This window comes from Protopterus annectens, chromosome 3.part0 (assembly GCF_019279795.1).
Source record: "Protopterus annectens isolate FY-2018-M chromosome 3.part0, PAN1.0, whole genome shotgun sequence".
Lineage (NCBI taxonomy): Eukaryota > Metazoa > Chordata > Ceratodontiformes > Protopteridae > Protopterus > Protopterus annectens.
Window position 1 is genome coordinate 1,910,594,577 of NC_056731.1, and position 25,996 is coordinate 1,910,620,572.

The following is a 25,996-nucleotide window of genomic DNA, read 5'->3' on the forward strand; positions in this document are numbered from 1 at the left end:
ATATCTATTCTAAATACTTATCCTTCTGACTGTTGTTGCAAAAAAAATGCAATACTGAAATTATACAAAATCTTATCTATGATTTTTATCTCTATAGCTAATCTAACAACTTGTCCTTTTGTATAACAAATCTTTGCACCACCATTTTAAGTGTTTCTGTCATGTTGTTTGTGGAGCTCATCTCCCCAGGCCTCTGCTGAAAAAGGACAGCTTGTCCAGTCGGACTTTCACAGTAAACAAATGTAAAATAAAATAATAATAAATATGAAAATTCCAGTGTCTCACTTTTACTTCATTACCCACCATTTTTATCTTAGTTTTTATTGGTGATGATCTGACATATCTACTGTGTGTGTGAAAGCTTTCAATTATTTCTATCCAGTCTAGCCCAGGTATTGTACCTTGGTGAATAATATGCAAATTTTGCCTGTAATCTTACTAAATTCACATATCCCATACTAAATATTCAAGTTTTACTTCTTCAGAAATCTACTCTAGTTTTATTTTCCCTTTTAAGTCCCCCTGATATATCTTCACTACTGCAAAGCAGGGTCCAATCCTACCCATAAATAATATTCCCTACCTAAACTTTATTATTTCTCATAAAAAGTCTTGAGCTCCATAACAGCAATTTTAAGTGAAATGTAAAGACATGCCAGTGTATTCCTCCTTCCCTGCCAATAATCCCATACTACCACAAATCTACCATTACGGTTTTCTCCTCTTCTATCACACTTGGAACCCCTCTGGCAATCACTATTACTTTTCTTTTCCTTTGTTCCTGTTATTTTGCTGAATGTCCACCCCGAAATCCTTTGTCAAAATGTACATATTTATTTTATTCCAATGCATCTCCTGCAATATTGCTATTTGCATCCTGAATACAATTCTATACTCATTTTGTTTATACTGTAAGGCCACTTTCATTTCATAATATGTAAAGAGTAGCCATGATGACAGAAAGATACTTTTTCCACCTATTATATATGGCAGTTCTTCTGAATGTCTTTTTTCCAAATTTAGCTTGAATGCAAGCACTAATGTTTGGCAGACTGCTCTCGTGTAACTAGTTTCAATATTTATCTATCTATTTGCATTTGTTTACCGGGAGGTCTACTGGGTCTGGGTGAGCCCATTTTCAGTAGAGGCCCAGGGAGAAAAGCTCCAAAAAACAAAACATGATAAAGCTAAAGAATCAAAATACAGAAATCAAGCAGTGATGGTTCAGAACAAGTAATACAATAAAATAGATAATACTAGTTATACAGATGTATTTTAAGTATGCAGGCCAAACAAGAATACAATTGATCACATGGGATAATAGTGAATGTGTGAAGAATACAGTAATGCAGACTTGCAGTAGAGGGAGAAAGATGGAAAGCAGCAGATTAAAGATACTGAAAGTAAGGTATAGCCGTAGTGCTATTGTTATGTAAGCATCGAGAGTGAATAGAAAATATGGTAGGTAACTGATATAGTACATTACATGTGGCTGGATGGCACAAGTTGGACTTAGCAAGTTGGAAGCACTGAAAGTATATACGAGGAGTCTGAGCCATAAGTGAGATGGGGAGGAAAAAGTAGGAAGGCTAGGAATATTGGATTTTTTATAGTCAGTGCTGGTACATGTACATAATCAATAGGAGAACAAGTGCTGTTTCAGTGAAGTCTTAAAAGCATTCAGGGTAGCTAGTAGACGTAATTGAAGGAGGGAGAGCACTCCATAGTTTTGCTATAGCATATGGGTAATGCATTTGACCACCGGAAAGGTTAGGTTTTGCTACATTAAGAAGCATCTGATTGACTGATCGCAGAGGTCTATTTGGGTGATATACGGTGAACAGAGAGGAGAGAGCAGGACAACTAGAAGGCGTATAGATTAGCTTATGAGCTGGGTTATAGGTGCACACATATTAGATGTCAGGGAAGTTCTAGCCAGTTTAGACGCTGGAGTGATATGCAGTGGTGGGAGGAGTGTTTTGCACTGGTTACACATTTTGTAATTTTATTGTAGCAGGAGTCCAGTTTGGATTTAAGACAGGACTGTGTATTAGTAAGGAGAGGTGAACAATAGAGCAAGGATGGAACTAGAAAGGAAGAGGCAAGGGATAATCTTGCTGCATACGTGAGGAAGTGTTTGTGCCTGTACAGGATGCCTAGTTGTTTCTTCTTTCGGCTTTTTCCCAGTTAGGGGTCACCACAGCGGATCACCTGTCCGCTCATGATTGGCAGTGGAGTTTTACGGTGTCGAGTTGCCAGCCTGGCACCCAACCTTACACGGAAGGCACACACATGCACTCACACCAAGGGCCAGTTTAGAGTATCCAATCCACTAGTTTCGGATGGCGTTTTTTTTTTTTTTTTTTTTTTGAGGTTTGTGTTAATATGCTGGTCGAAAGTTAGGTGTTCATCTATGATGACCCCTAGAAGTTTGTTATATGGGACTACTTCAAGGCAAGTGTTGGTTGAGTGGGTTGATGGTAAATCCATTTTTGGTTATGGGTGTTGTTTTTTGAGGGGTGAATAACATGAGTTTGCTTTTATTAGCATTTACGGCTAAATGGTTATTATACATCCAGGTTTCAGTGGAGGTGAATGCATTTTGGATGAGTGTAAGTAGTTCTGAAGTAGACTCCGCCATGCAGATGATGGTGGAGTCATCTGCATATTGGATGACATTAGCATGGGGTATGCTGGTATGGAAATCATTAATGAAAATGCTGAAGAGCAGTGGACCTAGTATGGACCCTTCTGGGACTCCAGTATTGATGACGAGGAAAGGATAGATGGATTGGCGCCATCTGGTTGCTTGTTGTCTATCTGAAATGTAGCTGGAAAACCAGCCTAAGGTAGGGGGGAGATGTGCCTAAATTGGAGAGTTTGGTCACAAGTGGGTGGGAGACAGTATTGAATGCCTTGGAAAGGTTAAGAAATAGTGAAGAGACGATTTATCCATACTCTCGAGCATGGTTGACTGTATCCAAGGAAGATACAAGAGCAGTGGTGGTGCTATGACTATGTCTAAACTCATGCTGGGTTGGGGAGAGGAGGTTGTGGTGTAGAAGGTAGTTAGCAGTTGGCTATAGATACATTTTTCCAGAACTTTGGAGATGGGAGAGAGGATGGCAATTGGATGGAAGTTAAATATATCATTATTGTTTCCACCTTTGTGGAGAGGGAGGATAAATGCCTTTTTTCCAGACAGTGGGAATGACTGACTCTTGAATAGATCTATTTAGTAGTATATTAATAAGATAGTCTATAGTGTCTGCTGATTTTTGGAGGAATTCTGGTGGTAAGTAATCTGCAACACATGATCCAGGTTTAAGTTTAAGCACGAGTTTTTTTTTTTATGGGGGAGGTAGTTTGTGTATGAGGGGGAAGTTTGGTCTTATAGCAGATGGGTCTGGGGGCAATGGGTTGATTATTGGAAGTTGGCATTGAGGTTGACTATGCTGTTTTTAAAGAATGAGTTAAAAGTGAAGCAGTTTCAGCTGGGGGCATGTCTGGATCAGGAGAGGAATTATTACTTTTGCCTGTGTATAACAGAGTTTATGGACCTTTCAGAATTTTTAGGATTTTGCACATGGTCATTTTGCAGAGTAATGTAGTAATCTTGTTTTTGATGACAAGTCACTTTACTTGATTATTCAGTTGTTTGTATTGAGCGAAGTCTGCAGAATTTCTACTTGTATGCCATAATTTCCAGGCCTTATCCCTAGATTTCATAAGATGTTCGGCGGATTTGGTAAGTCAACTAGCCTGGCTGGCTTTCACTCGCCTATGTTGGAGAGGAGTGAGATTGTCGCGTACATGGAGGAATGCTGAGTTTAAGTATTATGGTATATGAGAGCAACGTCCCCACCTTTTTTTCTGGGGCTATCTGTTCTCAGGTAAGAGAAACCCGATGAGAGGAATTCAGAGGTTTTAATACAATGTTTTAGCCAAGTCTCCATTGCTGCTACCCTATCAGGCTTACAGTGTTCAATTCAGGCATGCAGATCTGGCATTTTGTTTCTGATGCTTTGGAGGTTGATGGTAGTGATGTTAAGGGTTTTGTGACAGTTGTTGTGATAAAGAGGGGAGTGAGTGGATCCAGGATTGGAGTGAATGTCACCACACAGTATTAGGATGTGGTAAGTATGTAAGGGATTAGTGGCTTGCAATTTTTTTTATGTTGTATTCATGTATGGAGGTCAGTTTTATTTTAGTTTTACATGCAAGGCTACAATTAGCTTTTTAAGGAGGAGGGTACTTGTTGCACATAGAAGGTACTATGACAGAGAAGTGAGTGAGTTTAGGCAAGAGAGTGACAGTTACATGAGTGGGCTTGTAATATTCATGTATGGTTTCAGGAGAAGGCAGTAGTTGTAGAAAGAGGAAGGATAGAGAGAGTTAAGTAGTGCTAAGTTGGTGAAGAATTGCATCTTGTGATGGAGGAGTATGTAGGGTAGTAAAGGGTAGAAACTAGAAATTGAAGACAGTGTGGTGGAGTCTGAAGGGTGAAATGGTCAGTTATACAATTAGTGAAATGGGGGTGAAGTGAAGAATGAATTAGTAGAAGGTTATGATAGGATAAGCAGTAGAGATAGGTGGAGCTTGGGCTAGGATAAATGTAATTTATGTGGGGTGGGTGGAAATGGGGGTGGGGTAAGGGAGCAGAGTGAGCCCGAGCAAATTTAAATCCATGTAAAAATTTAAGACATTTTTGTTCAATGAAAGCAATCAAAACAAAATAGACGGATTTTCTCTACCCCCATCCACTTTTAACTTACAATTGCACAAAATTATGTCCATTTAAAAAAAAATGAATTTTATCTTTCCATACAGGAGCTGATGCCCCTGCACCCACAGAAACCACCTGTCCTAACATTAAGGATAACTATGCTAAAGTGCATGTTACAGCCTTTGTGTTCCCATTTACTCCAAATCACTATATATATTCTTATTTCTATACCCTTCACAGATGTGAAAAAACATGTTTGTTTTCAGTAAACATTAACTTGCATCCCTAATGAAAAGTGCACTGGCTACAAAAACAAATTTGTTCACAGTTATATTAAATGTACTAACTCATGACACAGGGACACCTCCAAGTGCTTCTGCAGTTACATCCGATGGACACCTCTAGGCATCAAATATTGCTTGTTCATATTTGCATTAATTCCAAAACCAAGCCACATGTAAAATAAGACTTCACCTTAAAGCTTACAAAGCTTACACAATAGCAAAGACAACTATACTGATATTTGACCTTTGTCTAGTGCATGTACAGAGATTATTTTTTGTTCATCCGATATATTTATTTTGCCATTACTTTCATGTTTTTCTAAACCATGCAGCACAGACAGAACTGCTTAGCATCATATGAAAGGTCTCATCTGGATGAACCAAATTCAGCAGACAGCCAAGTGTGTAGCTTTTGAGTGGTTGCTGAGACATTTTAAGTTGTTTACAAAACACTGCAAACCTAATAGCTACTGTGACTTATAAAATCCAGTTTAAAACCTAGAACCTAAATAATACCACTCCATTTGCATTTCTTTAGTAACTCCTATGGTTCCAGAGATATTAACATTTGTTTAAAATGTGAGTGCATAATTTAATTATATCAAAAAGCTGAGGCTCCACCCACTGAAGATACAAGGCAAACTTTCAGAACTTCACTAGAGGGAATGCGCTGCTGGGGAGGCAACTATTATGTACAACTTGCTCACTTCACACTGTTTCAAACTTCATTATTTTTCATTGAACTGATGGCTAATGTACCACTGCATGTTAATTACACACCAGCCTGTGTATCTCATTCAGCAGATAGTGTTCAGATTTCTCATGCTTAATTGCTTGCACCTGGAGACTTATTTTCTGTAAGTAAAAGGAGTTAGCAATGGGGAAAAAAGCTAGTTTCACTGGAAAAGTCTATCTATGACCTTTACTACTGTCTGAAGAGAAATGGAGTCTCCTACTGCCTGCTGGGTCTCTCTTTGTTGGGTAAACTTTTTTATATAGTTCTCACCCTGTTCTGCATATAAAAAGTACCTTTGATCCTCCAGGGAAAAATAAAACATGCCTACCTTCTGATATTGCCTCACTGTTGGGATAAAACTCTCTCTCCTCTGCCTAGTGTACAATGAATAATCATTTTCCACATACACTCTGCTGTCCTCAATTTTTTATACTTTCCCCTCGGATACAATTTGGTCAGGAGCAACTTTCTGCAGGCCTACTAGTATATTTACCAATTTAGGTCTTGCCTGCTTTCATATGGCCAGATTTGGAGTACACACACAATATGCCATCTCATTTAATAAATCTTGCTGATGAACAACAATCCAGTTCCTTATTTGTACTTAAAATAACGTTGCCTGATCTTCCAGTTTCTCTGCTAGAGCAAAATATCTCTGGCTTTCTCTGCATGCTTTATCTTCTATTTTTTTTAATGGCTCTTCGAGACAACCTTTTCATTTCAACCTCTGAAAGCTTCTTCTATTTTTCTAGCCTTTTACCGTGACTTTATATATTTCTTCAACCTTTAACATCAAAGTACATTTACATTTTCCTCTAAATTACTAGAAGCTATTACCTGTACCACAGCTACAATGTGAACTGCTCTTTGCTGAAGAGCTGCAAGATTCTTCTCAGCCATAGTTTGTTGTTCTTTTCTGGTTGATTTTCCTTATTTTATCCCAATTTCTTCTTTGCTGGCATCCAGACAGTACAGTTACTAGTCAGTAACAGAATTCTATCCACATGGAAAAGCATTCACTGGCTTGTTTTGTAGTTTCTGTTTTCATGCTGTGAGAGCTCTAATCATGTTGTTGATCAATATACAGCTATAAGTCCCAGATAGTTTGGTTGAGACTCTGAACTTAACAGCAAAGATGGCAGCAGAAACTTTACTTATCTGGATAATTTGAGAGATAAATCAAAACATAGGAGGTACCAGAGACTGTGCAAGATGCATGTGACTCTCAATACTATTGTTTTTCTTACATGAAAGAAGAAAAACACCCTGCCTGGGGAGAACTACGTTGCTTTTCTACATCTAGCTTGACTCACAATGGAAACTCCCAAAGTAAGATGGGAAAAAGAGAAAGAAAAGGTGTAAAATACGATCATATCACTAGGGTAGGCCTTTTGATATATGGCATATTAAAATACAAGAATCACTGTGATTCATTAACATATCACAGAATATCAGCAATGATAAAAAAAATGGAGTTTCAAGGTTGAGTGTATTTCTTCAAGGGATAATATAACTAAGTTGTGGCCAATTCCTAAGTGAACTTATAATAAAAAACCTACATGAATTCCGACACTGAACATATATGACCCTTACAGCCACATGAAAAATCTAATATAGCTTTCTTTTCCCGTATTTTTTTCCTTGGAAATCAGTGTCCTAGCCAAGCAAGCACTGGCCATCTTCCTTTAAGAACACTACTCTAATCTCTCAATTAAATGCACCGTTTTTTTCTCTCTTTCTTCTGAAACTACAGCATGAAAAAGACAAAGCTTTACGCAAGAAATTAACAGCAAAAATAAACTAACTTTCTGGCACACCACTAACACTACTATTTTTTTAAGGACATTAGTAATGTCCTAACTTAAATGCCCACCTTTTTAAGATTAGTTGTGACAGGTTTTGCTTTGTTTTTAGCCTTCATTTGTTTCTTATTGGCCACTTGAAACACGTCCTTCTTTTTCTGTACCTTTGATTTATTCTTGGCCATGTCTGCCTATTGAGAAACAAGAAAATATGAAATTCTCTTTCAGTACCTTACTGTTCAAGTCCATATAATTTGGTTTTGCAATCACATTTAAGAATAAATTGGACTAAAACATGACTTACAAAACAATACCACAATCATCTGATTTTTATTATACAGCTCTCAACCATGCCAGGTCTCATGAATTTCAGTAATCAATTTTTTTCTTATATATGCTTGTCATTTTCTCCCCAAGGTAATCTGCCTCAACTACCCAGAATCATGCTGTTCTGTGCTACTCTTTTCATTCATTCAGATTCCAATACTCACTCCATCCTTTTCCATGTTACAGGAACTGCAGCCTATAAGAGGATTACTCCTAACATTCATTAATTTACCAACACCCATTTTATCCTCTCTGGGACAAGGGAACTGAAGCCTATAAGAACTCCATGGGTGCAAGGCAAAAAAAAAAAAAAAGATCTTGGTGGGGGCACCAGACTTTTTTTATTTTTATTTTATTTTATTTGCAGTTGGTTTACCAGGATAGTCCATTGGGCCAAATTAACCCGTTTTCAATGGAGTCCTGGGGAGAAAAGCTCCAAAACTAAATAGGTTACAATAGGTTGTTCTTAATAGTTGCACAAATTATACTCTTATACAAAGGTTAAAGATACAGAAAAATAATTTGAAAGTAAATACATCAAAACTAGAATGAATACAGACAATTGATGAATTTGATAGATAATACAGACTAAAAGGAAATTTAGCATGAAAATATTGAGAAATAATAACATACTCGGAAGCAAACACTTACGAGGTGTGGCTTAGAGCATTATTTCCAATTATCATAGGAATAGTAAATAAGAGTTAGGGGTGAATAACAAGGAGAGTTGCAGAGGAAGGAAGGAAGATGGAATTTGCAAGAGTAAGTTATGTGGGGTGGGAGCAAGAGCATTCCCACTGGGATACAAGATGTGAATGAAGAGATCTTTTAAAAATAAAATGGTTGTGGGTGGTGCGAATGGAAGGTGGTAGGGAGTTCCAAAGGCGTGCAAGGCCATAAGACAGACTATTTTGTCCTGGGGGACGAGTTGGTTTATATACTTCTAACAAGAGTATTAAGGTCCAACAATCAAAATCTATCAGGAAGGTGCATTTCTTCATGGCTGGGAGTGGAATGATACTAGTACTCAATAGGTATAAGGAAAATAAACTAGTCGTAATTTGTTTACTACAGGTACAGCTATGGACAATTTAGAAGCATGTTAAACCAACTATCAGTGTTGTCTTTGGGGTGTAGGAGGAAACCACAACAAAGAGTAAAACTAAGGCTGACAGAAGGACGTGTGAACTGTACAAAGAAGTCACCCCAGGGCAACAAACAAGCCAGCCACCCAAGCACTGTCACAAGAAAATTTTAATAACTGTGCTCATTCTGTTAACCCCCAAATGTATCTATTTATGCTTTATTGACCAAGTTATTCTCACTAGGCCAAACAGCCTCTTTTCAGGAGGGCTCCAAGGTGGCAAGCATACTGATTAGGGAAATTTTGATTAGAGCACCTAGGAAATTTTCGTACTCTGATAGATGTCTTTATATTCACCTGAGCTACAATCTGCTCAGGTAGACAGGCCCTTGATTTAACATCCGATCCCAAGGTTGGCACACACAGGAGTACAGCACTCCAGTGTCAGTAATTGGAAAATGAATCTGAAAACCTGGTGTGGGACGAAAACCCATAGTCTTCAAATCTTGTGCTACCTGCAGAGCCACTGGCAAACTGTGCTAAACAGCTATAGTGCAACAGACACCAATATATTACATTACTGACAAAAAGCATTGTGTGTTTAAAGGAGCTAAATGATAACGTTCGCTCAAGATACTTCAATTTTTTGTGCTGTTCTGGTGATGTACAATGATAAAGCCCCAACAGCAGCCCAGGAAACCTGAGTTTGATTAGTGACTCAGGCAAATTAAGTAGCAGCAGGAAGGGAGCTCGATGATGATCCATAAGGGGAGGCATGGTCCAAACAATGTTGCCCTTGGACTTGTGTAAGTGTGTGTGTGTGTGTGGGAGGGGGGCAGGGAATGGTATATAAAAGAATCCTTACCCCCAGAAGGAATAGCCAAACCCAGACACCCTTAGAATCCACAATCAGCCCCAGCAATACTAAGTAGCCTGGGGGATAGGAGGACAGTTGCTAGACCCATGTGGCCACAGTGCAGTGAGACCTGGGCCAGCAGGATGAGGTCAGAGGCAAGAGGAAAAAAAATTACATTTTTGTGATACCTTATCAATGTTAGGCAAAAGAACAGAGCAAGCTTTAGAATGCAGAGAAAGCTTATACAAGTTGTGACGCCCCATCACTGGACCAGTAATCAAGGAGCTTCAATCTTCACCAATGGCAACAGTGGGGGATGTACACTTGGAGGATAACAGGTACACACACAGTATTTCCAGATGCACCTCTCTGCTCAAGTTCAATTTCCCTTAAAGGACCACTACGGGCAAACAATGAAAAAACATAAATTTTTTTATCTTGCCATGATTTACTGCACTTCCTAAAGCTGCCTGCAGCAAAATAAGTGCTCATTCCTAATTTTTTTTTTACTCTTGTCTGCCCTTATGGGGGCAGACATTGTAATTCCTTTGAGAAGCTAAATCTGTCTCAATGCACAAACTGTGAGAACAAATAGCCCTACCATTTGTTGTCAGACTAGACTTGCATTCACTTAGAATGGACCACCTGAAAAAAAAATGCCAAGTTTGAGAGTCTGCAGCTCATGTGTCATTGACTGGTATGTGCTAAGTTTTACAAATGTTGTTCCTATTGATGTACTACACATTCTCTGAAAAACTTGCAAAAGTGTCAACAAATTACTGAGATAAAAGACTTTTCACAAGGAGCACTTTTGCAAGTTTCAATTCCTGGCCAAGTTACTACTCCCATCTCCCCTCCTTCAGTGGGCTACAGTCTCACATTTCCAGCTTGGGTAGATTCAACTATTTTGTCAGCTTTGAATGACAATAGACATAAAAAAAATCACAGCCTGGTGTGCCACTAAAACTGTTCCCTTTTATGTCTTTTCACTTCTGAATAGCATTTCCCCAGGAATAAAAAAAAAAAAAAAAAAAAAAAAACGCACACATCAGTCCAGAGTTTGGGCCAATCTATCCATTTCTTATTGTGCACAGTAAAACATTCAGTTTATAATGCATTCTGGCTGCTGACATGGTTATCTTTACATAGTTCTCTTATAGCATAGCCTAAACTTATTGTATTCAATGCCAAGCTTTACAACAGTTCTCAGTTTCTTAACAATGACCTCCCAAGCCTCTGATGTGACCCAGTACTTTGTCAATATACTGTAAATACATAGATTAATACAAATATTTGTGCACATATGACACGTACAATACACACACCATCATTAAAACAAGATAAATACAATATAAATCATATCAATATAGTTATGATTTCTAGTTTATGACCCTGTTTGGAAACTTCTTTTTGAATTTATGTTCAAGCAGTTGTATATTTGTTGTACATTATCTTGTTTCATTGTTTCTCAATATTCTAACCACTGTGTATGCTGCATCAATTGTAAAACTCTGATTTTACTCCATTTATATTTTCTATGCTCTCTGTACAAAATAGCTATGTTTGCATAATTTATTTTTATTTTTTATAATTGTTTACTATGTATATGGAGCTTTTCTCCTCCAGCCTCAGCTGAAAATGGTCATCTTGTGTCCAGTTGGACTAACCTGGTAAACAAATGGAAAATAAATAAAAAATAAAATATACTAAGAAAATCAATCAATATACCAAGAAAAATCCAAAACTTAAGAAAAAAATGCTTCCTTGATGCTATCATGAAGATCCCACTCACTTATTCAGATATATTATGGGCAAACACATACATACATATATATATATATATATATATATATATATATATATATATATATATATATATATATATATATCTCATCTCTATACTCAGGCACACATGTCCCACTTACCAGGCTAAACAAGGAGAAGGTTACTGTCAGCTGCCTGTTGGGTGCCAAGATCTACCACATAACCCATGCACTCAGGTCACTCCACAACCAAGTACAAATATGACTGTCATTGTCCATGTGGGTGTGAATGACCTGAGACATGCCTCCCTGGACTACATGAAAAAAGAGACGGGGAAGAGCTCCGATCTTGTAGCCCAGGGAGGTATGACCCTAGCCCCGAGTAGCATTCTGCCATCACCCAGAATGATACCGCAGTACAAGGACAAAATGATTGACTTCAACAATTGGCTAAGCTTCTGGTGTCATCTAAGGGGATCTAGTATCTGTCTGCCTGGGACGACATGGTCAACAGACAATGATGCTTTGCCAGAGATGGCCTGCACCTGTCGCCCATGGGATTCTGTATACTGGCTAAGGCTCTTGCCGCCCCTATAGTGCCTTTTTTAGACAAGTTTCAAATGTAACAGGAACAGGCAAGCAAAAACTGAGGGTAATGCTACTCAATGCTAGAAGTCTACATCTCAAAATGCACTCACTCAAGGCACTCCTTAAAATGGAGAACATCGATACCTGTGCAGTGACTGAGAACTGGTTCAAGGCTCCACAGAGCACCCCTGCACTACCAGACTACAACTCATACCACACTTTTCGGCCACGTAACCTGGACCAGAACACCAAATGCATCAGAGGTTATCCAAGTGCAACTAACTCTGGGCAAAACTGCAATCCAAATTGTAGCGTGCGACAGATCCCCTATCATGCCCCAGGATTCTCACTCCTCTTTTCTTGATATACTGGAAAATATTAGGGTTAAAACACCCTAATAATGGGCGATTTCAAATACTCCACCATTAACTGGGAAAACTACTCATGTACCAACGCCTTCGCTCAACACTTTCTGGAATTCATAAATTCCAGTGCCCTGGATCAACTTATCCACACCCCCACCAAGGGCAACAATATCCTAGACCTAGTCATTACCAACATGAATGACCGGTGTTCCACACCTGAAGTCAACTCCTTGTTGGTCAGATCCAATCATAAACTAATCACCCTAGATATCCACATCCCGCCCCCACCCCATATTAAGGAAACCACGGTAAAAAATTTCTCCATAGCCAACTTCATGCTTAAGACAGAAGTGGCGAACTTCATGACACCCATACAGACGGCCAATACAGTTACAACTGCTGAATCCTACACAAATGCACTCTTACAAGCACTTACATGAGTGCATGGATCGTGCTACCCCAAACAGAACCAAGAAGCTATCCTCCAAAAAAAGGAAGCCAATCTGGTGGTCCCCTGCCATAAACAAACTGTACAACAGAAGGAAGAAACTGTTGCAAAAGAGAGTAAAATCCCAGGAGTGGTGGAGCTCCCTGGTCAGCCTCAGTAAGACGCTGAGATCCCTTATAAGAGCATCCAAAGCTATCTATGAAAATAAAATTGCCACTGATTCTAAGGACAACCACAAAGCCTTCTATACCTATGTCAAGAATCTCAATGGCAACACCCAGATCTGCTCTGAGTTACAGCACAACTGCATGCAAATTACAGAACCAACTGATATTGCCAACATTCTGGCAGACCCTCTCACACCCTAAAGGGCCCATATCTATACAGGAAGAATGCAGAGTCCCTGTAATCCCAACTACACAGGTAAAAGCTGCACTCTACAAAGCCAAAAACACAGCATCCATGGGACTGGACAACATCCCAGGCTGCGTTTTACACGAACTTCAGAACGAACTGGCTCCCCACCTAAGCACCATGTTCAATCATAGCCTCACATCAGGCTTTGTGCACACTGAATGGCACACAGCAACAGTTATCCCACTCCACAAAGGGGGAGCCACCACTGATCCCGGGAACTATCGTCCTATTAGCCTGATGAGCTTGGTCTGCAAGGCCATGGAACATATAGGTTCATAGGTTGGTACTAGACTATTGGCCCTGGGGCCTATACAATCCCAGCCAAAAAGGTACCCTGGCTTTTACCACCCAAGAAAATTATTTTCCTGTGCCTCTGTCGAGCAGAACCACAGAGGTGATCCCCGGGGTGAATTTCCCATCCAATCATCAAGATTTTTCTTGAAGAGTGCTAATGAAGAGCTTTGTTTGATATAGATTAGGTAGTTTATTCCAGAGTATGGGAAGTCTCTGGGACAGGAATCTATCCCTCCAGCATGTTCTGTTTATTGTGGTGACAAGGTTTAGGTCCCTAGAGCGTGTAGCTTGGAGGGATTGGGATTTCTTTAAGTGGAGCACGTCCAAAAGCTCTGGATTTGACATAGCTTTGCATGTTAGGCAGAGATCACCTCTGAGTAGGCGATATGTGATGGAGTAAAGCTGGAGTTTTTTGAGACTGTCTGCGTAGGGTATCTGTTTGAGGCCGGTAATCCTCTTTGTGAGGTATTTCTGTGGCCTTTCCAGTTGTTGTAGAGGTCTTGTGAGGTACGTACCAAAAGGGGTGTTGTACTCTATAATGGGTCTAATGAGTCTTGAGTAGAGGGGAACAATGACCTCTTTTTCCGGATGAGAAACCTTTTATGATGAGGTGTGCCACATAGAAAGATTTCCTGACTACTGTGGCGATGTGATTATCAAAGGAGAGAATACTGTCCACCTGTGTCCCAAGGTCTCTTATCACACTTTTGGTGTTAAGTATACTACCGCCTATGTTGTAGTTCATGGGTATAGAGTTTTTACCAAAGGGGATGACAATGTACTTTTTGGCACTGAACTTGAGGCCATGGCTTATCAGGCATCTGTCTCAGTGAGGCCCTTTTGTAGGATGTCCACATCATTAGGAGTTTCGATTATGGCTTCTAGTTTGCAGTCATCTGCGAACTTAGTTAGCCAAAGACCTTCTGTGTTAGCCTGTACTTCAGAGAAGTAGATACCAAACAGGAAGTGACCCAGGACTGAACCCTGTGGTACTCCACTTGTCACTGGTCTGAAGTCGGATTTGTAGTCTGCTACTTTCACAGTGTGGGTTCTGTCAGTGAGCCAGTTGCCAACCCATCTTGTGACATAGGGATTTATACCTAGTTTAGTGAGTTTATCTATAATTCCAGAGTGGGGGATGGTGGCAAAAGCCTTGGCAAGATCTAGATAGGCTGTGTGAACCACCTTACCCTTGTCTATGGCTTTGGTGACTGCTTCAAAGAAGTCTATCAGGTTTAGGAGACATGATCTGCCTTTTACAAACCCGAACTGGGTGGAGTCCAGAGTTTGGAGATTACCAATGTCTTTGTTTACAAGTTCCATGATGATACGTTCCATGGCCTTGCAGACCAGGCTCGTCAGGCTAATGGGGTGGTAGTTCCCAGGGTCCATGGTGGCTCCCCCCTTGTGGAGTGGGATAACCGTCGCTGTGCGCCATTCAGCAGGCACAAAACCTGAGGTGAGGCTATGATTGAAAAAAAAATAAACAGCCTCTGCAAGGCTCAAACCCAGGACCCTGCACACCATAGCCAAAGTGATTTACCACTAAGCCCTGTCAGATATCATCATGGAACTCATAAACAAAGACATTGGTAACATCCAAACTCTGGACCCCACCCAGTTCGGGTTTGTGAAAGGCAGATCATGCATCCTGTATTTAATTGACTTCTCTGAGGCAGTCGATGAGGCTAAGGAGGTTCACACAGCCTATCGTGACTTCGCCAAGGCTTTTTACACCATCCCCCATTCTGGAATTATACCTAAACTCACTAAACTAGGTATAAAACCCTACATCACAAGATGGGTTGCCAACTGACTCACTGACAGAACCCACACTGTAAAAATTGCAGACTCCAAATCTGACATCAAACCAGCGACAAGTGGAGTACCAAAGGGTTCAGTCCTGGGACCTATCCTGTTTGGTATCTACTTCTCTGAAGTACAGGCTAACACAGAAGGCCTCTGGCTAATGAAGTTCGCAGATGACTGCAAACTAGGAGCCATAGTAGAGTCCCCAAATGATGTGGACATCCTATATAAGGGCCTCACTGAGACAGATGCCTGGTGTTATAGCCATGGCCTCAAGCTTGATGCCAAAAAGTGCACTGTCATCCCCTTTGGTAAAAGCTCTGTACCCATGAGCTACCACACAGGTGGTAGTCTACTTAACACCGAATGTGTGATGAGACTTTGGGACCCAGGTGGACAGCAGTCTCTCCTTTGATAATCACATCGCCACAGTAGTCAGGAAGTCCTTCTACATGGCACACCTCACCACAAAAGGGTTCTCATCCAGGAAAAAAAAAAAAAAAAAAAAAAAAAAAAAAAAAGAGGTCATTGTTCCCCTTTACTTGACACTCAGACCCATTATAGAGTACAACGCCCCTTTTGGAATGTACCTCACAAGACATTTGCAGCAGCTGGAAAGGCCGCAAAAGTACCTCACAAAGAGGATTACTGGCCTCAAACAGATGCCCTACACTGACATCTAAAAAACTCCAGCTTTACTCCGTAGCATATCGCCTACTCCGAGGTGATTTCTGCCTAATATATAAAGCTATTTCAAACCAGAGCTATTGCATGCTACACCTAAAGAAATCCCATTCCCTCCGAGCTACACGCTCTAGGGACCTAAACCTTGTCACCACGATAAACAGGACATGCTGGAGAGATAGATTCCTGTCCCAGAGACTTCCCATACTCTGAAACAAGCTACCCATCTATGTCAAGCAAAGTTCCTCATTAGCACTTTTCAAGAAAAATCTTTGAGTGGATGGGAGATAGGAAAATATACCCCGGGAATCACTTCTGTGGCAATGCTCAAGAGTGGCACAGGAAAATAACTGAGTGGCATAAGGGCAATGCTCAAGAGTGGCACAGGAAAATAACTGAGTGGCATAAGCCAGGTAAACTTGTTGGCTAGGCTTACTTAGGCCCTTAGGCCGATAGCCTAGTACCCATCTATGAACCTATTATTAGACTAAATACAATATTATGTAGCACTGAAATGTGCTGACATAAGGGTGACCGTTTATTATTTACCCATAAAGCAAATGTCAGAGTGGAAAAGTTCAAATAGTGGATAAAGAGGAGGAGGGGAAGAGAAGAAAGAGTGCGAAAAAGTATTTGTTAGAAGTAATAATTAGGGTAGATATGGGAGGCAGGAGAAAAAATGAGTAAAAGCAACATTTACAAGTAAGAGAAACGAAACCAAGGAAAAGAAGAAATAACATGGACAACAAGATTTACTGTGTGTGTGTGTGTGTGTGTGTGTGTGTGGTGTAAAACAACTATAAAGCAAATCTGCACTGATACCCGCTTGCTGCCCTGCTGAGGGGGACACTTGTGCAAGTGCAGTGGACTGGCTCCAGTAGGAAGGGATGGCGGCATAACTCTCAACATTAAAGAACAAGAAATCTGGACAAGGCCATAAATAATAGGGGGCAAAGGCCCAAAAATGGGACAATTTATAAACATTGCACTTACAAACTTAGAAAGTTGATAAACAGGTTTTGCATTAGAGTGAATTTTCTTAAGGATATGAAGTCTGAAAATCAAATGCCTGTCAACTTTCTGACTTCAGTGTTCAATGATTTGCCAGTGATTTGACAGAAAACTGCAATTTTATGAAAAACAGACAAAAATCTGGACTTTCTGCAAAACTCTGTACTGTTGAGAGATATGGATGGGAGTCTTGAACCAACACCCATCAATCATTTTCATTTCTTTGCCAAAGCCATTACAGCAGTGTTTTGCAAAGAGGTGGGAAAAGATTTAAATTTGACTGGTATGTTGTGTGGGTAGCTGTGCTTGTGGAAGGTGGAGGTGTGCCTTTGTAAGTGTGGTGCGAATGTTATGGATTATGAAATGGAGAGATTAAGAGTAAAATTGTGCTCAGTGAAGTCCCTAGCAATTTCATCACTGCTTGATTCAGACATAAACATTTCCCTGTGTTTGTCAGTACTATGTTTGAGTGCATTGTTTTGGAGTGTAGTTTCACTGCTACAGCTGCTGCTACTCTTTCAATACAAGTATCTGCTTTGGAAGTTTTCTCCAGGAGTATGTTGCTGAGAGGATGAGAGACATGCTACAGGTATACAACTAAGACAAACTAGATAAAGCAATAGTAAGAAAAAGTACTAGGTCACATTAGAGGCTTGGGAGGTCATTGTTAAGAAACTGAGAACTGTTGTAAAATTTATCATTATAGGTTCAAAGGTAGGTACTAGGCTATCGGCCCAAGGGCCTACGCAAGCCTAGCCAACAAGGTTCCCTGGCTTACACCACCCAAGAAAGTTATTTTCCTGTGCCACTGACGAGTAGAGACACAGAAGTGATCCCCGGGGTGTATTTCCTATTTCCCATCCACTCATCAAGATTTTTCTTGAAGAGTGCAAATGAAGAACTTTGCTTGACATAGATGGGTAGCCTGTTCCAGAGTATGGGAAGTCTAGGAATCTATCCCTCCAGCATGTCCTGCTTATTGTGGTGACAAGGTTTAGGTCCCTAGAGCGTGTAGCTCGGAGGGATTGGGATTTCATTAGGTGTAGCATGTCCAACAGCTCTGGGTATGACATAGCTTTATATGTTAGGCAGAGATCACCTCTGAGTAGGCGATATGCTACTGAGTAAAGCTGGAGTTTTTTGAGGCGGTCAGTGTAGAGCATTTGTTTGAGTCCAGTAATCCTCTTTGTGAGGTACTTCTGTGGCCTTTCCAGCTGCTGCAGATGTCTTGTGAGGTACATTCCAAAAGGGGCGTTGTACTCTATAATGGGTCTAATGAGTGATGCATAGAGGGTAACGATGACCTCTTTTTTCCTGGATGAGAACCCTTTTATGATGAGGTGTGCCACGTAGAAGGACTTCCTGACTACTGTGGCGATGTGACTATCAAAGGAGAGACTACTGTCCACCTGGGTCCCAAGGTCTCTTATCACGCATTCGGTGTTAAGTACATTGCTGCCTATGTGGTAGTTCATGGGTACAGAGTTTTTACCAAAGGGGATGACACTGCACTTTTTGGCATTGAGCTTGAGGCCATGGTTCTGACACCAGGCATCTGTCTCAGAGAGGCCCTTCTGTAGGATATTCACATCATTTGGGGACTTGACTATGGCTCTTGGTTTGCAGTCATCTGCGAACTTCGTTAGCCAGAGGCCTTCTGTGTTAGCCTGTACTTCAGAGAAGTAGATACCAAACAGGAGCAGTCCCAGGATGGAACCCTGTGGTACTCCACTTGTCACTGGTTTGAGGTCAGATTTGGAGTCTGCAACTTTTACAGTGTGGGTTCTGTCAGTGAGCCAGTTGGCAACCCATCTTGTGACGTAGGGATTTATGCCACGTTTATTGAGTTTAGCTATAATTCCAGAATGGGGGATGGTGTTGAAAGCCTTGACGAGGTCAAGATAGGCTGTGTGAACCACTTTACCCTCATCTACGGCTTTGGTGACTGCCTCAAAGAAGTCGATCAGGTTCAGGAGGCATGATCTGCCTTTCACAAACCCTAAATGGGTGGGATCCAGAGTTTGGAGGTTACCAATGTCTTTGTTTAGGAGTTCCATGATGATACGTTCCATGGCTTTGCAGACCAGGCTCTTCAGGCTAATAGGTCTATAGTTCCCGGGATCAGTGGTGGCTCCCCCTTTGTGGAGTGGGATAACTGTTGCTGTGCGCCATTCAGTGGGCACAAAGCCTGATGCGAGGCTATTATTGAACATGGTGCTTAAGTGGGGAGCCAGTTCATTCTGAAGTTCGTGTAAAACGCAGCCTGGGATGTTGTGTCCGGTCCCATGGATGCTGTGTTTTTGGCTTTAGAGAGTGCAGCTTTCACCCGCGTAGTTGTAATTACAGGGACTCTGCATTCTTCCTGTATAGATATGGGCCCTTTAGGGGGCGAGTTCAGGTTATACTATAAGAGAATAACTATGTAAAGATAACCATGTCAGCAGCCAAAATGCATTATAAGTTGAATATTTTACTGTGCACATTTTAAATGGATAGACTGGCCTAAACTCTGGACTGATGCGTTTGCTTTTTTTTAATTTTTTTTTATTATTATCCTTGGGAAATGCTATTCAGAAGTGAAGAGGCATAGAGACATACAAGGGAACAGATTTAGTGGCACACCAGGCTGTGATTTCTTTTTTGATGTCTATTGTTATGCAAAGCTGACTAAATAGTTGAATCTAGTAAAGCTGGAAATGTGAGACTGTAGCCCACTGAAGGAGGGGAGATGGGAGTAGTAACCTGGCCAGGAACTGAAACTTGCAAAACTGCTCCTTGTGAAAAGTCTTTTTTATCTCAGTAACTAATTTGTTGACACTTTTGCAAGTTTCTTTCAGAGAATGTGTAGTACATTAGTAGGAACAATATTTGTAAAACTCAGCGCATACCAGTCAATGACACATGAGCTGCAGACTCTCAAACTCGGCAGTTTTTTTTCAGGTGTTCCATTCTAAGTGAATGGAAGTCTAGTCTGACAACAAATGGTAGGGATATTTGTTCTCAGTCTGTGCATTATGGGACAGATTTAGCTTTCCAAAGGAATCACGATGTCTGCCCCCATGAGGGCAGACAAGAGTAAAAACAAAATAAAATTGGGAATGAGTACTTATTTTGCTGCAGGCAGCTTTGGGAGATGTAGTAAATCATGGCAAGATAAAAAAATAGATGTTTTCTTCATCATTTGCCCGTAGTGGTCCTTTAAGAGCACACACTGACCACAGTCAGTCCAGAGCTGTTTTCTCCAGATCACCAATAAGACTCCCCACTGGCAGAGCTACACAGCTGCAATCTCAGCTGAGTGGCCAAGCCAAGACCTCCAGCATCCTCTCTGCCCAACCAGTGCCTCTTGCCCCTGCCCAAGTAGCTGAAACACAATCTGAGGTTTGATTTATACCTACACACCTGGGAAAGGCTGGCACAGGTTTACTAGCTATGCCCCCTTTTGCCAAGACTATAAGGTAATTATCATTGTCAGCAGCCAACTCCTTATCAGCTACTTTAAGGCCCTTAAAGAGTATTCAATCTTACTGTGTAATATTAATACAAGTGGTAGTTTGACCAAAAGCAAGACTATTAGGAATGGCCCACACAGTGCCACCAAATAAATATACAAGTACTCTCAAAACTCAAATTTCTCTAAACAGATCAGCCACAATAAAATGTTTAAGTATATTTAACAATAAATAATAAAAGAACAAGAAAATACTCAGTAAATAGTCACAGTAACACCAGAGTTCAAAAAAAAAAAAAAAACATTGCAGGACAGTCTCAAATAAATAAGGAAAAAATATCTAAACAAGGTTTGCTATATTCCTGACTATATCTAAGAGAACTGAACTGTTCCCTAGAAACTTACTTCATCAGGCAAGGCAGAAGTTGTGACGAATGATTCTTGTCGGGTCCAAGACAAAATACGTAATGCAGTCTCTCTGAGAATTCTCAAATTAATATCTCAAATATTACTGCTGGGATAGCTTGCAGAATGACAATTTGTCATCTAATTCTATCCCAGGTAAAACCCCCACTGCTGGAAGCTGGCAATATTTAGCATCTACATGTGAAAATACACAGATCTCAGATTTTTGGCAGATGCTGGAAATCATAAAATAATTGCATTCCTTCAAACTTTCAGAGGTAGTAATTAGTTCACTCCTAAGACAATACAGAAAGCTTCTCAGCACCGACATTACATCTCAGACCTGACCTATAAAGTAATTTAATTTCAGTTATTTTTTCTGAAGTTAACCTCCACTGTTAAAATATATACATTTTAAAACAGTTACAACAGTGCATGTACATTTCTGTTCTACTCCAGTAGGGCACACTGTGGTTACATTTTAAGCACAATCACTTTAGAAAATACCTTTTTAAAAACACACATCTGTACAGACCAGTTTGATATACACATGGCGTACAGTTCTAATACATTTGTAACAAGAGCACAGTTCTAATACATTTGTAACACGAGCATCTTATATAGGTCATGTTGATATTCACAAACTACCTAGAATTATTTACAAAATTCCAAAGAGTTGTGCTGGCAGCATCTCCCTTTGTCACACAAGTGAACTAAGTGAACATTAAACAAGCTGTAATGTCTTACAGTGGGGGCATTACCAAGGAAATAATGCCCATCCAGAGGTATTATGACACAGAGGGCCTTAGCGCCCCAGGAAGTGTGTCTCATTTTCCCAATGATGCCCACCCCGAAAGGCATTACTGCGTTTAGATAACAGTGTGTTAAAAATTGTTTTGCGCATTTTACATCCAAGTAGAAGTTGTGCAAGTATTCAATGTCTACACACAACATATCAAGCAACTGCAGCTGCTTTCTTGACTGAACACCCTTCCGATGGCTCAGTAAATTCAAAGGAATGAAAATAAATAAAATATCAGTGTAAGACACTGCAACACCCCCTCACCAAGTGCATTTCAACCAACTCTAATTGTGCTCTGTCCCTTGAAAGTGTTTGATTTTCGGGTAAATCATCAATGACTGTCGGTCAATAGAACCAGACATAGTTTCTTACTTACTGATCACAAAATGCATGCAGATGGAAAACGTTACTGTATTCATTAAGTGAACTGGGGTTATATTTAAAAATTCTCTCTAACTCTTTTCCTTCTTTTTGTTGGCTTTATTCAGAATTTTTGATCAAAGAAGCTAAAAAGAAAGTGATAGGACCGGACTCTTGTTCTCTCAATTGCTTTTGTGTTCACACACACACCTTTTTTCCTCTGTAAAATTTTAAAAATGTAAATACTCACTAAAAAGCAAAGCTGTGTTTAGGGAGCGTATAAATAGTGTCTTTTTTCAGTTCCTTTCCCATTAAAATTTCTTTTTACTCCTTTTAATGCAACACCAAGACTGCTATATTATGTGTGTGTGTGTGTGTGTGTGTGTGTGTGTGTATGTGTATATATATATATATGTGTATATATATATATATATATATATATATATATATATATATATATATATACATACATACATACATACACACACACACACATATATACATATATATATATATATATATATATATATAGATATAAATATATTGTATACGGTTATGTATAGATTTTATATATAAAGTACCTTTACTCCTTTTACACAGTTTTACGGAGTTGTTTTCATCAGTGCGTTTTTCCACATTTTCAATCATGATAGAAGTTTTAAGCAATACAAGTGTGAGATTAAAAATCCTGCCACAAGATAGGCATCAAGCTTACTTTATATGTTTGGAGCAATCACTGAATCAGAAAATACAAGTCAACTGGTACACATCCTGTCTGGAGTGAATGTGTGAAAACCCATCCAACTGTCTTAACTTCTTTTTGAAGGAGCACAGTGTGTCACTTTTTTTTAAACAAACCTTTACTGAATTATCATTAGTGACATTGAAAATCAACATTTACAAGCACCGTACTTCACACATATTGCTATACATCATATAACCTAAACAACACAAACTATTCAATTCCTGCCCCCCTTTTTTTAAACAAGAAACAGCTTTATTAAACCGTCACTTACAACACAAGCAATCAACATGTATATAAATGAAAACAAACCACACCAACAGAATCCTAGCTGCAAGCATTCTACATCACAAACCACACTGACACACTCCCAGCTGCAAACACCATACATCACTCACTGTCTCTCACATTGCATCCTCACCATGCGATGACAACACAGAAATTCTGAACAAACTGAACACCTACTTCTGCTGATTTGATATGGACAACACCACCGTGCCAAAAAAGCTTCCAGTTGAACAAGGTGAGGATATGTTACATCTAAGAACCATATAAACAACAAAAATGAAGACAAATGCAAGAAATACCACCACAGACAGGAAAAACGCTGTAGCCACTAAATCACAGGAACTTTAATGTATCTTAGCACCTCGGCTTCACAAGCCTTCAAGAGATAAGTTATACAGCATCAATCAACACATTAATTATATAAAACTCCATTAAAATCAGCCAATTACAAAAACAGCTTCCAATTACATTCAAGGTTTAATCTATTAGGTACCAAAGTACCACATTTCAGAATGCATACTGTCTCCTTGTACAATAATCTTTTTTTTTTTTTTTACTTCTAATTCATCCCATCCATTAACAGTTTCTAAATTCGTGCTCTTTAAACAACAGCTCTTGCTATGTCTAAGACTATCTGATGTTCTAAAGACCCTGAAGCGAGTATTCAACACATCCCTGCAACTAACCACTGTACCCAGCTGTTTAAAAAATACAGCAATCATTCCCTTACCCAAGAAATCCCAACTGACAAGCCTAAATGATTATCGGCCAGATGCTCTTACATCAACGGTAATGAAGTGTTTTGAACGGTTGATCAAGAACCATATCTCTCTCCAAGTAGGGTTACCACCTGTCCCACTTTGTGAGGGACAGTCCCTCTTTGGACAGTTGTGTCCTGACCAAAAATAGTAAAAATGGCAAATGTCCGGCGATTGTATGATACATTATGTCCCATATTTTATGTAATAGTTGCATAAAAGTTATGTCTGTATCTAAAATACCTAAACATTACAAGAAACAGAACAAACAACTAAACTGCTACAAGAATAAGATTTTATTTAGGCAAAAAAGTAAAGTTCTACCCTTTGTACTATCCGTGGGTATGTGTTGGCCTGCAAAATCTGATGTGTGTCCCGAAAATGTCCCACTTTGGCCATTTGAAAAGGTGGCAACCCTATCTCCAAGCTTACCTGCAACACTGGATACAGTACAGTTTGCTTATAGATCTAACCACTGCACAGCTGATGCAATAGCGATAGCACTTCATGAATCCTTGGCACATCTAGAGACCAAGAATTGTTGTCAGAATACTGTTCATTGATTTTAGTTCTGCCTTTAACACTGTCATCCGCCAGAATCTGATACAGAAGCTGATACAGCCAAGCATGAATCCAACAAAATCATCATGTTCACAGATATCATCACTGTCATAGGTCTTGTCAGAAATGGTGAGGAAACAGCCTACAGGGATGAAATGCAGCATCTTATAGGCTGGTGTGACAGCAACAATCTGGCCTTAAATGCAAGCAAGACCAGAAAATTAATAGTGGTCATCAGGAGGACTTGGGAGATGCAGTAACCTCTGTAAATTAATGGATGGCAGTGGAAAGAGTAAAAAAACTCCAAGTTCCTGGGGTTGCACATCTCAGATGACCTATCCTGGTCGACTCACACTAGCCACACAGTGTAGAAGGCACAACAATGCAAACCTGGCTCAATCCATCCTCAAAGCCTTCTACAGGAGGACCATCCTCTCAAATAACATTATAGTCTGGTATGGCAACTGCAAAGCATTGGAACACAAGGCTCTCCTGAGGGTAGTGAGGACAGCATAAAAAGTCTCATCCATGAATGATCTGCACAAGACTCGGTATGTGGGAAGGGCAAGGAAGATAACAGACGATCCCACTCACCCTACCTATGGCATGTACTTCCACCTTTACTAGGGCAGGTGGTATTGCAGCTTACACTGCAAAACATCTAGACTGAACAGGAGCTTCTTCCCTCTATCCATAAGGCTGCTGAACTTAAATGCCAGACATGACAGTGAATAATCAGATCAATATGCCACTTGCTGTGAAGTATCACCTAAAGTAATCACTTTGGCACATTTCTTCAATAACTGGTAGTTAGCCTGACGTCTTACGGTATTACTTCCTGAATGTTCAACAATCAGGAGTGAGTCACCACTCTATAGATGTGTAAATATGAACATCAAAATAACATGATACAAACTTGTGAAGTGCAATATTCTAAATCACAATGTGAAGTCAGTTTTTGCAATACCTGCTAGCATAATATTGTCCAATGTTTTCCCATCCAATTGTGGTAATTTATTGTGTTAATATTTTAATTACTGTATGTGCATTCGTCCTACTCTCATTCAAACTGTGTGTTTCATTGTTATGTCTTGCATGGGGACCAAAGCAATGTAATTTTGTTCAGCTTGCACTGCTGCATATATCTGATCAACAATAAAATTTACTTTAACTGCTTGATGTGGAGTGGAAGTTTGTTCCAGAGAAGATGCAGTCATTGTGTGATGAACTGGTCTCTCCAGATCTCTGGTACTAGTGTTCACTGGACTGTCACATTGCTTGATCTGCAATGGAAGTTTGCTCTGGAGAAGGGGTAGCTGCTGCATGATGAATTTGTCTCTTCACAGGGACTGGTTTATTTGCTGAAGTAGATTCAGATCTCTGGTCCTAATGTTCACTGGCCTATTTGATTTGTGGAGACATATCCACAACGCAA

At 39.9% G+C, this 25,996-nt stretch overlaps 1 protein-coding gene across 2 annotated transcripts in view; it reads right to left on the bottom strand.

Moving 5' to 3' along the window:
- Positions 1–25,996, bottom strand: part of RBIS (ribosomal biogenesis factor) — a 165,198-nt gene that overhangs the window by 125,459 nt on the left and 13,743 nt on the right. For both annotated transcript variants that reach the window (XM_044065995.1, XM_044065994.1), the window contains exon 2: positions 7,620–7,739. In XM_044065995.1, coding sequence (XP_043921930.1) covers positions 7,620–7,733 — 114 coding nt within the window. In that variant the 5' untranslated portion in view covers positions 7,734–7,739. The remainder of the gene's footprint in view (positions 1–7,619; positions 7,740–25,996) is intronic.